The 13,140-nt window shown below is 31.1% G+C and overlaps 1 protein-coding gene and 1 non-coding gene across 2 annotated transcripts; one reads left to right on the forward strand and one right to left on the reverse strand.

Moving 5' to 3' along the window:
* Positions 1–4,363: 4,363 nt before the first annotated feature.
* On the reverse strand, positions 4,364–5,098 carry LOC111370480 (putative non-specific lipid-transfer protein 14). Its single transcript, XM_022992577.1, has 2 exons — positions 4,665–5,098; positions 4,364–4,557 (listed from the first exon to the last, which is right to left on the reverse strand). Exons 1-2 carry the CDS (start codon positions 5,036–5,038, stop codon positions 4,545–4,547), a joined length of 387 nt encoding a protein of 128 aa, XP_022848345.1. The 5' UTR covers positions 5,039–5,098; the 3' UTR covers positions 4,364–4,544.
* A 3,902-nt stretch (positions 5,099–9,000) lies between these two features.
* On the forward strand, positions 9,001–9,074 carry TRNAV-AAC. The gene has a single exon. It is a non-coding gene; the product is annotated as a tRNA-Val (tRNA).
* The last annotated feature ends 4,066 nt before the right edge of the window (positions 9,075–13,140 follow it).

Below are 13,140 nucleotides of genomic sequence, written 5' to 3' on the forward strand. Positions count from 1 at the left end.
TGTAGAACATATAATTCAACCAAGTAAGAAAATGAACATTGAAGAACAAAGTGAAAGATCAAAGACAATACTACACATTCACCAAAGTTTCACCCCTAGCTCTAGCTAATGGTTTAGAAATACATAATGAAATGTTACAAAGAAAATGAAGGAAACTAGAATATGATGGAGAGGAATTGATTCTCTCAAAATCTTAGCCAAGGTCCCCTTTTATAGGCAAAGGAACATCCAAAATGCAAGTGGAGAATACAACTTATTTCTGTCCAGCTTCAAGATAGCTGGAACATGCAACTTAATTCCAATTTTTAAATACTTTGTGCCATGAATATGGACTTTTGATCAACAGATAAATTGTTTCCAATTGAGTTATCTTTGCATTGTTGTAAAAATCAGGTTCATTGGATCTCTATAACTCTAGATATGACAAAAACAATGAGTACTTCTTTATGTAGAAAAGCTGTATCCGGCAGGTAACAAGCTGGACTTTGCACGGTAATTTTGGCTACCTTATGAAATGAATTAGACTTCTTGTAAAAAAATGAAATTTCTAGATACATGCCTTATCTTTCCAACCCAACTTGAATCACCTTGGTTTAATGTCTTCAACTCAAGTTATGATCATTTTACCGACAGCTGCTTCTTGCTTGAGACGGCTCACTATTCTTGACTTTTCAACAGTTTTTTCCTCCAATTGCTCCACTTGTTCTAAATTGGAAATACATGTGAAATACATCAAATAAATATTCTTTCAAATATATAATACTCATGCCGACATGTATGTAAATACGTATTTCAATTAATTGCATTTTTAATCATGTATTTATGGAAATTGAATTTACGGCAAGAGAATTGAAATTAGAGACTAATATTAGTGTTTTTAAACAAATTGAATGTAAAATGCCTTGTAAATGATATATCTTTAAAGCACTTTTTGACACTAATCAAGAGCCATGACTTCTCGATATACACTAGTAGAAAACTCTTTTATGTTTTTTGTTTTTGTAGAGCACAAAAGCTTATCGAGCATCTATTTATAGAGTTTAGAGCAATTTTGCAATATGAATTGCATGGCTGGCACAATCTGAGTACTATAACCACGCTGCCTGTATGGAAAAAAACAAAGTTTACAAAATCGTTTTACCTAATCGATTGTGGTGAAGTCAGCAATGGATTCGACGGATCATCCACGTCATGCTAGGATTTGGAAAGGACATTTACGAGAGTAAGGTGAGTTTTAAGAGAAAGACGGGGTGGATTTTTTTACTCTAACTGGCTGTGAGCATGGGAATTGCGTTGCCGAGCAGAGGACGGAGAGGTTTTATAAACATAATTTAAATATTCAAATTAAATGGTTTGAAGATACAATCTAAATCAATTATCAATTAAATAATGAGAAAAGAAATTAGAAGAGGTAATCAAACAATTGAGCTAAGAAATCTAAAAAAATAGATTTTCTAATGGATTGGAAACATAAAAATGAATAGATCAAATCAAAATACAAGAAATTATCGGATAAAAGAAAAAAATATATAGAGAGAGTTAATTTTTTTATATTTTCTTCAGGTTGCTAACTCAACGGTAGAGTACTCGGCTTTTAAGTGCTGCTAGAATCTTTTACACATTTGGATGAAGCGAGGAATTTGTCCATACCATCGGTAAAGTTTGGATGACCGCAACTGATCCTGAAAGAGAATGAATGGAAAAAATAGCATTTCGTATCAAGGTTAAGTTAGGGCATCAATAGCTTCAACTAAAGAATCAGTCGAAACAGACACTGAAGCTAAATCCGCCTAGATACAAATAGGGGATCATGGGGTGTGTGATTGATACATGTGTACGTTTTACGAGAGCTCAGATGATGGAATGGTCTATTGAACTAGGAAAGTTCCCTTTTTAAGGATGGAGACAATCCTCTCAACTATTCCCTTTAGTTTACCCTCTCTCTTGGTCACAAGGGCCACTGGGTCTCATTTAGTGCCTTTTGCCCAACACTGCAGCAAAGGACTTTCAAGTTAATTGGAGAAGAACAGGGCTTACAATTCATCATAGCAACTCTCTGGAGGAGATCCAATGCATATTTTTGCTGTGTTAAAAACAGTCCACGATCATTCTTGTCTTGAATACCTCAATGCCAAGAAAATAGTTCAAGTTCCCGAGGTTCTTTATAGCAAACTGAGCACTTAATTCAGTTATTAGAGTGGAGATATAAGAAGTATCACTACCAGTTATAATAATATCATCCACATAAACCGCAAGAATTGTAGTTCGCAAACTGTTAGCCACTATCGTTTTGTTTTTTTATCTTATTTGTCTGAAAATAAGTGGCCGTACTAAGACTAAGCGTATTATCAGAAAGCAAAATGCAGATATGCTCCGTGTATGCAGGCAATGGCTTGAATCCAAGCTCAAGCCTGTAAAAATCGTGCTTATACTTCAGAGTCTTCTAATTTGGGCATCAAGTTATTCAACCTGTATGCATAATTTCCATTTTACTTGGGTTAAGCCATGAATCTCCTAATCAATTAGAATCATGCTAGTAAACTGATGACTTCCTTTTCCAAAAGGTAAGTCGTTTGAAAATAAGATAAAAACTTAAAGATGAGTTAAAAATAAACTGAGTTTGCATAATTACATACCAAGTTGGCTCTTTCACTCAGACAATCGTTTTTTTCCATCGTATATTCTAGTACATGTAAGATCTAGCAACCATTACAAATGGGCGAATGTTATTCTGAAAATTAATTTTCGTGTCAAAATTTCTTTTCTATTAACTGTATCAATTTACCTGTAGGGTGTTGCCAATCTCAGAAAATGTGAACAGAGGTCAAATTGCCCCCATCATGATGGACTAGACCAAAAGGTGATCTCTCTTGAGGCCCTTGTAGCTCATTAAAATGTAAAACATGTTTCTTTATTGTGCAATGCTACAGATAAATGTGTATTAAATGTATCCTTGTGTTCCCTGCATAAGCACAAATTTGGTTCGAGATTGAATGGGATGTGGGTGTTAGATCACTGGATGGAAGAATATACATTGAACAACCAGAAGTAAAGACGGCAATTTGGCTCATCGGCTCTGCACGAAAAAAGCTCGAGCTGGCTCGGCTTGAGGTTTGATCGAGCCTCATTTTGGGACATTGAGCCTAGCTCAATATAGCCCGTGTGGCTCGTCAGGCCAACTGAAAAAAGGGAAAAATAGGCAATAGCTGCCTTTAAAAAAATGGCGGCCTGTAATAAAAAAATCGAGCCGATCCTAGTCGAAAGCTCGGGTCGAGCCTCAAATTTTTGGTCGAGCCGAACAGCCAAAAAAGCTCGACTTAATTTTACTTGAGTCAAACTCAAGCCTCAAGTTCCAACTTGACTCATTGACATTCCTAACCAAAATTATTCCTTCCTTGAAACCAGACACCAGGATGATGACAAGGGGGACAAGATACTCGAGATAGATACTTGGAAGCCTTGCCAAACCCCAAAGAAAAGTGACAAAACAGAGCGTTTCATACTTCATAATATTTTCCTGTTTGGAACGAGAATGGATGGGAATCCGCAACATTTGACTCAATGTCAAGACATTTAGCAAAATCCGAGAAGCGAAGTCCTTGTATTTCGTCAGGTGATGTCCCATCCTTAAGGTTGATAAAATTCTCTCAGGAAGTGGATCTTGTGTCTCCTAGACCTAGAAGTAGTCTAAGAAGCCCTTTTAGTCCTACAAGGATGAGCATTTTAAAAGCTTCTTTGGTGTGTACCTAGGTTACCCGAATTACAAGACATACGGAATCATCCCTAGCTAAACTTAGGTCCCAAAATGCCCCGAGGCAAACAATGCAGGACGAGGAACGCCGTATGGTTTGCTGGTGATCTTTGGGATTTGGACTCAAAAGTCAGAAAAGGGCTCAACCTTGTTTGCTAACAATTCGAGAAAAGGTTATCCATATGCCGGTCACTTAAAGAAATTCGAGAAACCTATCCAAGATCCTACTGTAAGTTTTAGTTCCACATATGGCTACAGATATTAGTTATGCTCGTGTATCGGTGGTTTGAACGCTTACATATGAAATGAACGTCGTTAAGGTCTTGGTAAGACACTGTTTTGAACCTTGTGCTTGGACTTATGATCCCAGAAGGGTGAAAATGACGTTGCCATTTTCTTATTTCATGGATTGGCTTGTAGTTATTCAGTTTTTCTCTGACTATACTTTAAGCTGTGAATTTGTTAACACTTGAATCAAAATTCTTCTATATTCTACTAGGAGAAGATTTTCAAGCCGTATAAATAAATTTTCAACATATCAAGGGGCATTAAGGGGATGCTTGGTATAAAATGCTAGACAATATAACACTAGATTTCAACTTTTTTCTTCTATAATATGATAAAATTTTGTTTGATCCACCTTATAAAACATATCATAAGTATATATATATTTAGGAAATCAAACTTATAATATTAATGTTTCCATCTCTACAGAAGCTTGAAAAAGACCCCATCCTTCACTGTTGGTACTTGTTGGGGACATGCCAACACTACACCGTTTCCTAGCCTGATCTCATGAATCAATGCTGCACCAAAATACACATGATCAAAGGTCAAAATTCTGCATGGAATATATATTGGACATAGTTCCATGAATGACCAAAATATATATACATGAAAGAATAGGATTTACTATTCACAATCAGTATTAGGATCAATAGTGAAGCCAAGAGAAACTCCACAGAAACCAGGCAAAGTAGCAATAGCAGTAGCATTTGGATTGTAAGTTGTAATGAGATCCATCAAACACCGACAGACACCACGACGGTTGTCACTAGTGTCCGCCATACTATTTAGGCTTGTCATGGCAATGCAGCACGGAGATCCCGGTACCGGGTCCGGCAAACCGTACGTAACAAAGCTGGAACAAGCGGAGATAAGTGCCGTAATAGTGGTGCAATCCGCCACGACCATCCCCGAGGCCGTGGTAGAATCTACAAATGCAGACCATGAAACTAATTTTATCACAAGAATGGCTACTACTATGTTTTTAGCGTTACTTCCCATGGGGTTATATAATTTTCCTTTTTGCTATCGGAAATTTGTATTGGATTAATTGGGCAGTCCATGTTTTGCAGTGATAGCGAATTTCTTATATGAAATATGTTGGTTGAGTTTGGTGTACAATGTAGAGCTTGTGATATTCTCATCAATGTCGCATGACAATATATGTTCTATTTAGGTTAAAAACAATGTTTGTTCATTCAATAGTTTTCTTACTTTTAATTATTCTTAATTATGATTTAGATAAGGAAATTGGTTTTTAGCTAGAAGAAAGTTCATTATTCCTTTTTGTTTTGCAAAAATGGTTCCAACTTAATAATTTTTTCCTAAATTGACTTTTTTTAAAGGAAAGACAGACAAATTAATTAAAAAAAATGTTCAAAATTTTGAAGTTATTCAATGCTAACTCTGTTGTGGCTTTTGTATTTTGATAAGATAAATTTTAGGTATCTTAGAAAAATGTTAAATATCGTGTCTTGGGAATAAACCAATTTCCTTAAGTTATAACCATATTTTTAAGAAATGAGAGAAATGGAGTAATGTTGTAAATATAGTAATATTTAAGATTGACTTTTACACTCCTATTGCTCTAGTCATTATGACTGTTGTATCCCTTGTATCTCTAATTTTTCTTTATAAATATGGAGTTTTGATTTTTTTATAAAACATATGAGTTTATTGCCATCTATATTTGGTTCCCTCTTTTCCTCTCTAATTTATAACATTGTCAGTATCTCTCTAAAAATTAAAGTGAATTGATTAGAAGGTAATAATTTTTATAAATATAATCATCTATCTCACAATTCAAGCATCCAATTAGTGCTTCTATATTGGTTAATGAAAGTAAACAAACACGTAAACAGAGGATTTATGTATAGCTGATTTATTTATTTATTTTACTGTATTTATAATGATTATTTTACTAATACTTATACTAATCAATAATGATTATTTAATTGTACTATGAATCTTGATTATTTTGTATGTGTATCATATCTGTATCCATATCTAGTTGGCATAAATTTTATGTAAATTCAATGATGACACTGTTTATGCATCTATTTGGTCAATCATTGATGAAACCAAATTATCTACAATTATATTCCAGAAGAATATTATATATTATTTTTTTGAGCAAATAATTTTAATCACTATTCTTCTGTAATATTTTATATTATTTTTGAAAGGAATTAATCTTAGTCAACGTTCCAGAATATTAATTGCTCCTGAAGAGAATATATTATAATTTTTAATATTTCAAAAGAATACTAAAATGTTGCTATTGAAGAAGCACAACCCACCTTCTATAAAAATTTTAAAAAGAATTATTTGTTTCTGAAGCGCATGTCATTTCCAAGTATATAGCAATATTGCAGAAGAATATTGATTGATTTTAAAGTAAAAACAAAAATTAAAATACTATATTTCTTTATGTGTCCATTCTTCTGTATACATATTTATACATTGATGTTTTAGTTTTATTTAACTTGTTCCCAAAGAGCAAAATTAAAACTTATGTTTTTACTCCGTAAGAGTAAATTATTATATAATTTATTATTTCAAATAATAATATGTTATTGCTTTTGAAGAGCATGACACTACAATTCTAATATTTTAGAAGAATATTGATATTGCTCTTGAATAAATAATAACAACATACAACATACAACATACTCTCGAATTAGCACATGTTTTAAAGAATATATCATGTGTAATTTATGAATTTGTATTTATAGCCGAAGAAAACCATATGACTTATGTCACGTGGACATAATGTTTAATTATATTTTTCGAAATTAAATAATTAAATTATATCTTATATTGAACGAAAAGTTCAATTTGTTTGGCATAACCAATTGGACCGTTACTAAATCAATAATGATGTGAAATTAAAAATTCAAATGGACATTCAACGAAGAACCATAAGATTTTTCAATTCAATGAATTCCTAAATGGTATTGGTTCTCTTTATTGAAAACTGATCATTAAACATCGTTACTAAAATAGGGACTGGATTTTCTTTATTTCTAAAAATGAACTAGGATGATAAATGGGGCTCCATCATCCTCATGTCGATCATCTAAATATTATTTGTATCTAATAGATTTAATACATATGCTAGGTGATTGTATGGTATTCACAACCTGAAGTTTATGCAATTACTATCCAAATTTTAAATTATGGGTATAATTTTCAGATTATATAATCAAGATTGTGTCTTGTTAATATTAGTGAGCATAAATTTCAACATTTTAATAAGTATTAGTTGAGATGTCGATAAATGGTTTAACACTATTACTTGTTAAACATTTTCAATTAATTTAATTGAGAATAAAGTACTTTTATTTTTGTTAAGGGAATATTATTACGTATCATGTCAATATCATAGCTCTCCCTATTATAATTGACTTATGTTCAAAGTCTAATTTTTTTCATCTAACTATTTTGATAGTGTTGTATATGTAAGATTGATCCACCACAATGCAGTGAAATGGAAAATTAAGAATGTTGGACAATAAATGAGTTGTTTCAACTATTATCCCAAATGAATGATATTTTTATGATGTTGGAATAATGATTGACAATTTGATTGAACAATTCTCTTAGCATTAGGAGGATGTATTAAGAAGTTGAAAATAATATTCAAATGCATCGTCATCTAAATCCTTACAAGAGATTATTTGAACCGAAAGTTCGAAAAATAATTTATTTAGATGATTTACTGACCAAAGAGATCATTAAAATCTCATACATCAGTTCTAAATACTCTAATTCGAATTAATATTCTAGAGGACAATTAGTTAATATGATTTACATCAGTTTTGATGGCACGCTTGAAGTACGATGATCTTTGATTTTAATATAAATATTCCCAAACGAAAATGAAGCAATTAAAAAAGTAGTCCTATTAAGGAGACAATTTTTTTGTGTAATAAATGTCCATAACATAAAAGGCAGTTACCCTTACAATAACACTTTATATATATGAGACTCTTTAAGAAATCATCAAGAGCTATTTCTTGAATCGTCATGTTAATACAGTCATTGAAGAATGATAAATCTCTTGTATGAAGAAGGCGCTATTTGAAGAGTATACAAGACAATATAAGATATATTTCACCATAAATTGCAATATCGAAGGCAATGACATACAAGACAAGAATAAATTGATACAAGAACTAAAATCAGGGGAGTCACTGTATTCATTTTCCTTTGATCAAGAGCAATAACAAGAGAATTAAATACATGCACACCGATAATTGGCATATGGTTGACCAGTCAATAAGAGAGTGAAACTTCTTATTTAAACACAATGTATACATAAAAAAACATTTAGGCTATATTTGAGCAACATTTTTTTAAAAAGAAATACATTCTTAAATAGTGATTTAAGATCATTTCAACCACACATTTTTCAATAAAATAATATTACACACAAATTCAAAAAAATTTCTTATTTTTTAACCACACATTTTTCATCAATAGACTATTTAAAAATGCATTTTTAGGAATATAATGTGGCTCAAACAAGGGCTTAGATCATGTTTGAGCCCCATTTTGTGAAATAATGTTTTGATGGAAAAAGTATAGTTAAAAAATAGGAATTTTTTTGGATTTGTGAGTAGTATTATTTAATTTAAAAAATGTGTGGTTGAAAATAAGATAGGAAAAAAATGTATTTAAAAAAAAGAAAAAGAAAGGGGTTTCAAACGAGTCCTTAGTTAAGAATGTTATCTTTACGACAGAGAAATCGTAAGAACCAGCCTTTCGAAAAGGTAGAACATGATGTTTTCTGTTTTTAAATTTTTTTTTTTTTTTTTTTTTTTTTTTTTTTTTTTTTTTTTTTTTTTTTTTTTGGTCATGGTTACATTTTGGTATGGGATTTAGAACACGCACCGAAATTCGTGCGGAGATCTGCAAATTGAAGCTATGATATAAAATTTAATAGGAAGCAAAGGACATCCGGTGTCGTGGTGTAGTTGGTTATCACGTCAGTCTAACACACTGAAGGTCTCCGGTTCGAGTCCGGGCGACGCCATTATTTCATTTTTGTATTTTTTTTGTTAATTTCTTAGCTATTTTGTATCTAGACGTCCAGTTTTTTGTTGAAACAATTAAAAGAAGGGCCCAGTTGAAATAATTAGGGCTCAAAGATAGAAAAATGTCAACATATCTGCCTTTTAGTGGGATTAAGTTTGAACTTAGCCCTGTTTGTTTTCCATTTTTTTCTCATTAAATTGAAAAATATAATTGTTATCCATCATATCAAGCCACCAAATTTAAATTTCTATTTCTTATGTGGGTCCATAACGACTATATTTTTCATTCTCATTCTTACAAAAATGGGAAACAAACGTCTCCTTAATTACCAAACTTGAAAGCAGACCAAAATTTTAGGCTGAATTTTAATGTTTCCCATGACAATTCGATTCTCAAAACACTGATTAAAAAATCTATTGATTGGCCCCACAGCCTGATTTATTTTTACTTCAACCTACTTTCAGGGTGGAATATTTATTGATAATTAATTGAAATAAAAATGCCACTGCAAGTCTATGAAATATGCAGACTAACTTTCCATTCAATAAAAAAATTGAAACAGAAAAGGAAAATTCTCATTCCAAAATTTATGATTCCTTTTAAACGCAATTATGCTACAAGTACAAACAAAATTTGATAGAATCTTCACAGAACAATATTTGATAATTTTGCATTGGTTTTGGAACCAATAACGAAAGAAATTATACCATACACGTGCTGTCAACGTAGCACCTGTATAGCTTTTATATATAATTCTTCTAAACGCATGATTTGTTTGAAAAGGACATAGTGCTGGCTTTGACTATTGGCGGGGTAGGCGATAGCATAAGGTCCCATTTTTGTGAGAGCTCCAAAAAAATTATTATTTTTTATTTTACATTTATTTTTACACACACACACACAAATATATATATAAATATATATATATGATACCAAAAGAGGGGGGGTTTGTTTGTTGTTTTGCTGTTTTTAATAACTTTAATCCTACTCAGTACTCTCCTTAGTTTTTTATAAATCTTCTCTTAGAATCATGTATAAATCCCTTTTTTTTCTTTTAAATTTTCATCACCTATGACATATAAATTTGAACATGATTTCTTCTTATAAGGTTACTTGTGGCACTCCCTTACAAAATTCTTAGATTAATTTATTCTTTTTCCCCAGCATCTTTAGAAAATATCAAAAGACTCACTCCCGCCAACAGTTTTCTTTTATCTGGATCACTCAGAATTAACCTAAAAACAGTATGACTTCTAGAAATCAAGTTATGCTTTTATTATATGCATAGGATGAAATGATTTATCAAATATTTACATAACTAAAATGCATAAAACATTGAACCATTAAACTAAGTATAAATACATAAAACATTAAACAGGGATTTGTAAATTCATCTTAAAAGATTTACAACTAAAGATTTCCCTTTCGAGAAGTCTCTAAAGTTCTTAAAATAAAACTTGAGAAAATAAGAGTACCTTAAAATATTAACAAGAACTTCAGCTATACAATGATTTTTGGATTGAGAATTTTTCTGGAAGGAGGTTTCAAAGGATTTTTTGAATAGCAGTGATTACACAAGTTGTAAACTTCTGCCTTAACCAAATGAAATGTACTCCTTATATAGAAAAATTCTTGAGAGCAAAAAGTTTAATCTACCCTTAGTGGGAAAGGCACCCACTTCACCGAGAAACTTCTGGCCAATCAAAAAAGTCTCTTTAAATTAATGGGAATCTTTCTTTTGTAAAAGTCTTCCACTATGTCGGGGAATCTTTACTGTTCTCTCTTTAAATCTTGTTGAAGCATCTGCTTTTCAAAAGTTATTTGTCTTCTTGCGTCAGCAGTCTAATCTTATTTTTCCATAGCATTAATGATATTTTGTTCTGCTGTAGGTAAAAATGACATTCCACTATCTGAATTATTGAACCCTACATTTTCTGGATCTTCTTCTCCATTATCTGGTTGAGATTCATCTTCTTCTCTTTGTGGATTTTCCGAAGTCTCTTTTTCTTCAATTTTCTTTTCAAAGACTGTTTCAAAAACTTCAAAGACTGTTTCAAAAACTTGTTTAACTGCTTCTCTAATTTGTTCTTTTAATTCTTTATCGTTTTTCTTCTTCTTAATTTGAGTTTTTTTCTTTCTTCTAGATGAAGTTCCTTCATCTTTTTTAAACTGATTTTGAAAATTTTCAATTTGAGAGAAAATCTTTTCTAAAGATACATCATCTTCATTTGGATTTTGGGCATCTTGAAATAATGTCGAATCTTGACTGTTTTGAACAATTGTCTTTCCCTTGCCTTGGCTAGAATGAATTTCTTCAGTCTGAGATGAACTTGGATTATCAAGATAATGTTCTGGTGGACTATATTTGACATAATAATCAAATTTTCCACTGGGCTGGCCCAATAAATCCCAAATTTCTTTTGTATCAGATTTATCAGTCTACTGTGCCTGATTTTCTATTCGAGTAGAGGAATAACAGTCCTCTGAGTCTGTTGGGCTTTTGGCAAGTCCACAACCTTTAACGGGTTTGATAAGTCTTTACCAGTTACCGTTTGAACTGGACTAGCTATTGACTTTTTGGGCTCAATAGTACCTCTAAATAAACTGAGCTTTAACTCAATTATCTCTTTTTCAAATTCTGTGATCTTTCTTTGTAATGAAGATCTTCCTGTCATGAGATCATGGTTGGATTCATTGACTATGCTAAAAAATTTCTACATGCATTCACAATGACTATAGAAAATATTTTTGTTTTTGCTTGGTGAGAAATCAAGAAGGGGTTTTGAGTAATTTCTGAGTGAAGGAGAAACAAAGAAGTTAATCTCAATCATCTGTCTGGCTGAATCTAAAGCTTCTTGAAAATTATAAAAACCTTTGTAAAGAGGATCTTTAAAATCTTTTATGCAATCTACAACTTCTAACCATATATGAAAAACACCAGGATTTTTGCCCTTGACTACTACATAAAACTTAAACTTATTCTTGTTCTGATTAAAATGTTCTAAAAGTGCATTCAAACATACAAGAAAATACTTTTGATCTTTTGAATTCTTATTATAAGATATACATAAATTGTCTAACAAACATTTTTCTTCTTTATTTAAAGAAATATGTTATAAAACTTTAAAAGAAATATTACTATTAGGAAAACTTATCAACTCTTGGTTACCAAATCTCACGCATTCTTGGTAAAATGGTCTGTTTTGAGTAGATGAAGTCTTAATCAATGCATTTGATGCATAAGAATTCCCTAGAGAAATTCCTGGTCTTGAAGGTGGTCTTGACATTTGCCAATATTATAATGAATCAATTCCAAAATAATCTTTATTTTGTATCATTCTACTAAGAATATCTGTTGCTTTATTATCACTACCTTTTATAATGTCAAATTCTATGTTAATTCCTGTATTAGTAATTCTATCTATAAAATTAAGCCATCTTCTCCTACTACTTTTCTTAGAGTCTAACTTAAGTTTATTATAAAAGGAAACTATTGCAAGACAATCTGTTCTAATAATTATTTTTTTTAGAAATAATAAAAAAATTCAAAACTATCTAAAGCATAATTTACAGTAAGTAATTCTGCATCTATATTACTCATATTTTCTTTTTCTCTATAATTTTCACTATTATATCTACAAATTCTTTCTAATCTTTTATCAGAATATTTATTTGGTTTACAAAGTAAAACTGCACCACATCCTAATAAACTTCCATCTGTCTCAATAATTAAAAAATCTGTATCTAATGGCATTGTTAATTCTGGTAAATTTTTTATCAATTTTTTTATTTCTTGTACCAATTTTACATCTTCTTGGTAAAAATATTTTTGTCCTGTTGGTGAAGTTTTGCATATAAGGGTCCTACAATTTTTTCTAAATCTATTATAAATGATCTAGCATAATTAACTAATCCTAAAAACTTCTGAATTTGTTTCAAATCTTCTAATTTATTTGAAAATTCTAAAGCTTTTTGAGCTATATGTGGTTGTAATTTAATTTTTCTTTCTCCTATATTTACTCCTAAGAAATCTATATATTTTTTAAATAAAATCATTTTCTTTT

This window comes from Olea europaea, chromosome 1 (genome assembly GCF_002742605.1).
Source record: "Olea europaea var. sylvestris chromosome 1, O_europaea_v1, whole genome shotgun sequence".
Classification (NCBI taxonomy): domain Eukaryota; kingdom Viridiplantae; phylum Streptophyta; class Magnoliopsida; order Lamiales; family Oleaceae; genus Olea; species Olea europaea.

Excerpts from the sequence above, each read along its gene's own strand:
- LOC111370480 (XM_022992577.1), bottom strand. The coding sequence starts at position 5,038 with ATGGGAAGTAACGCTAAAAACATAGTAGTAGCCATTCTTGTGATAAAA.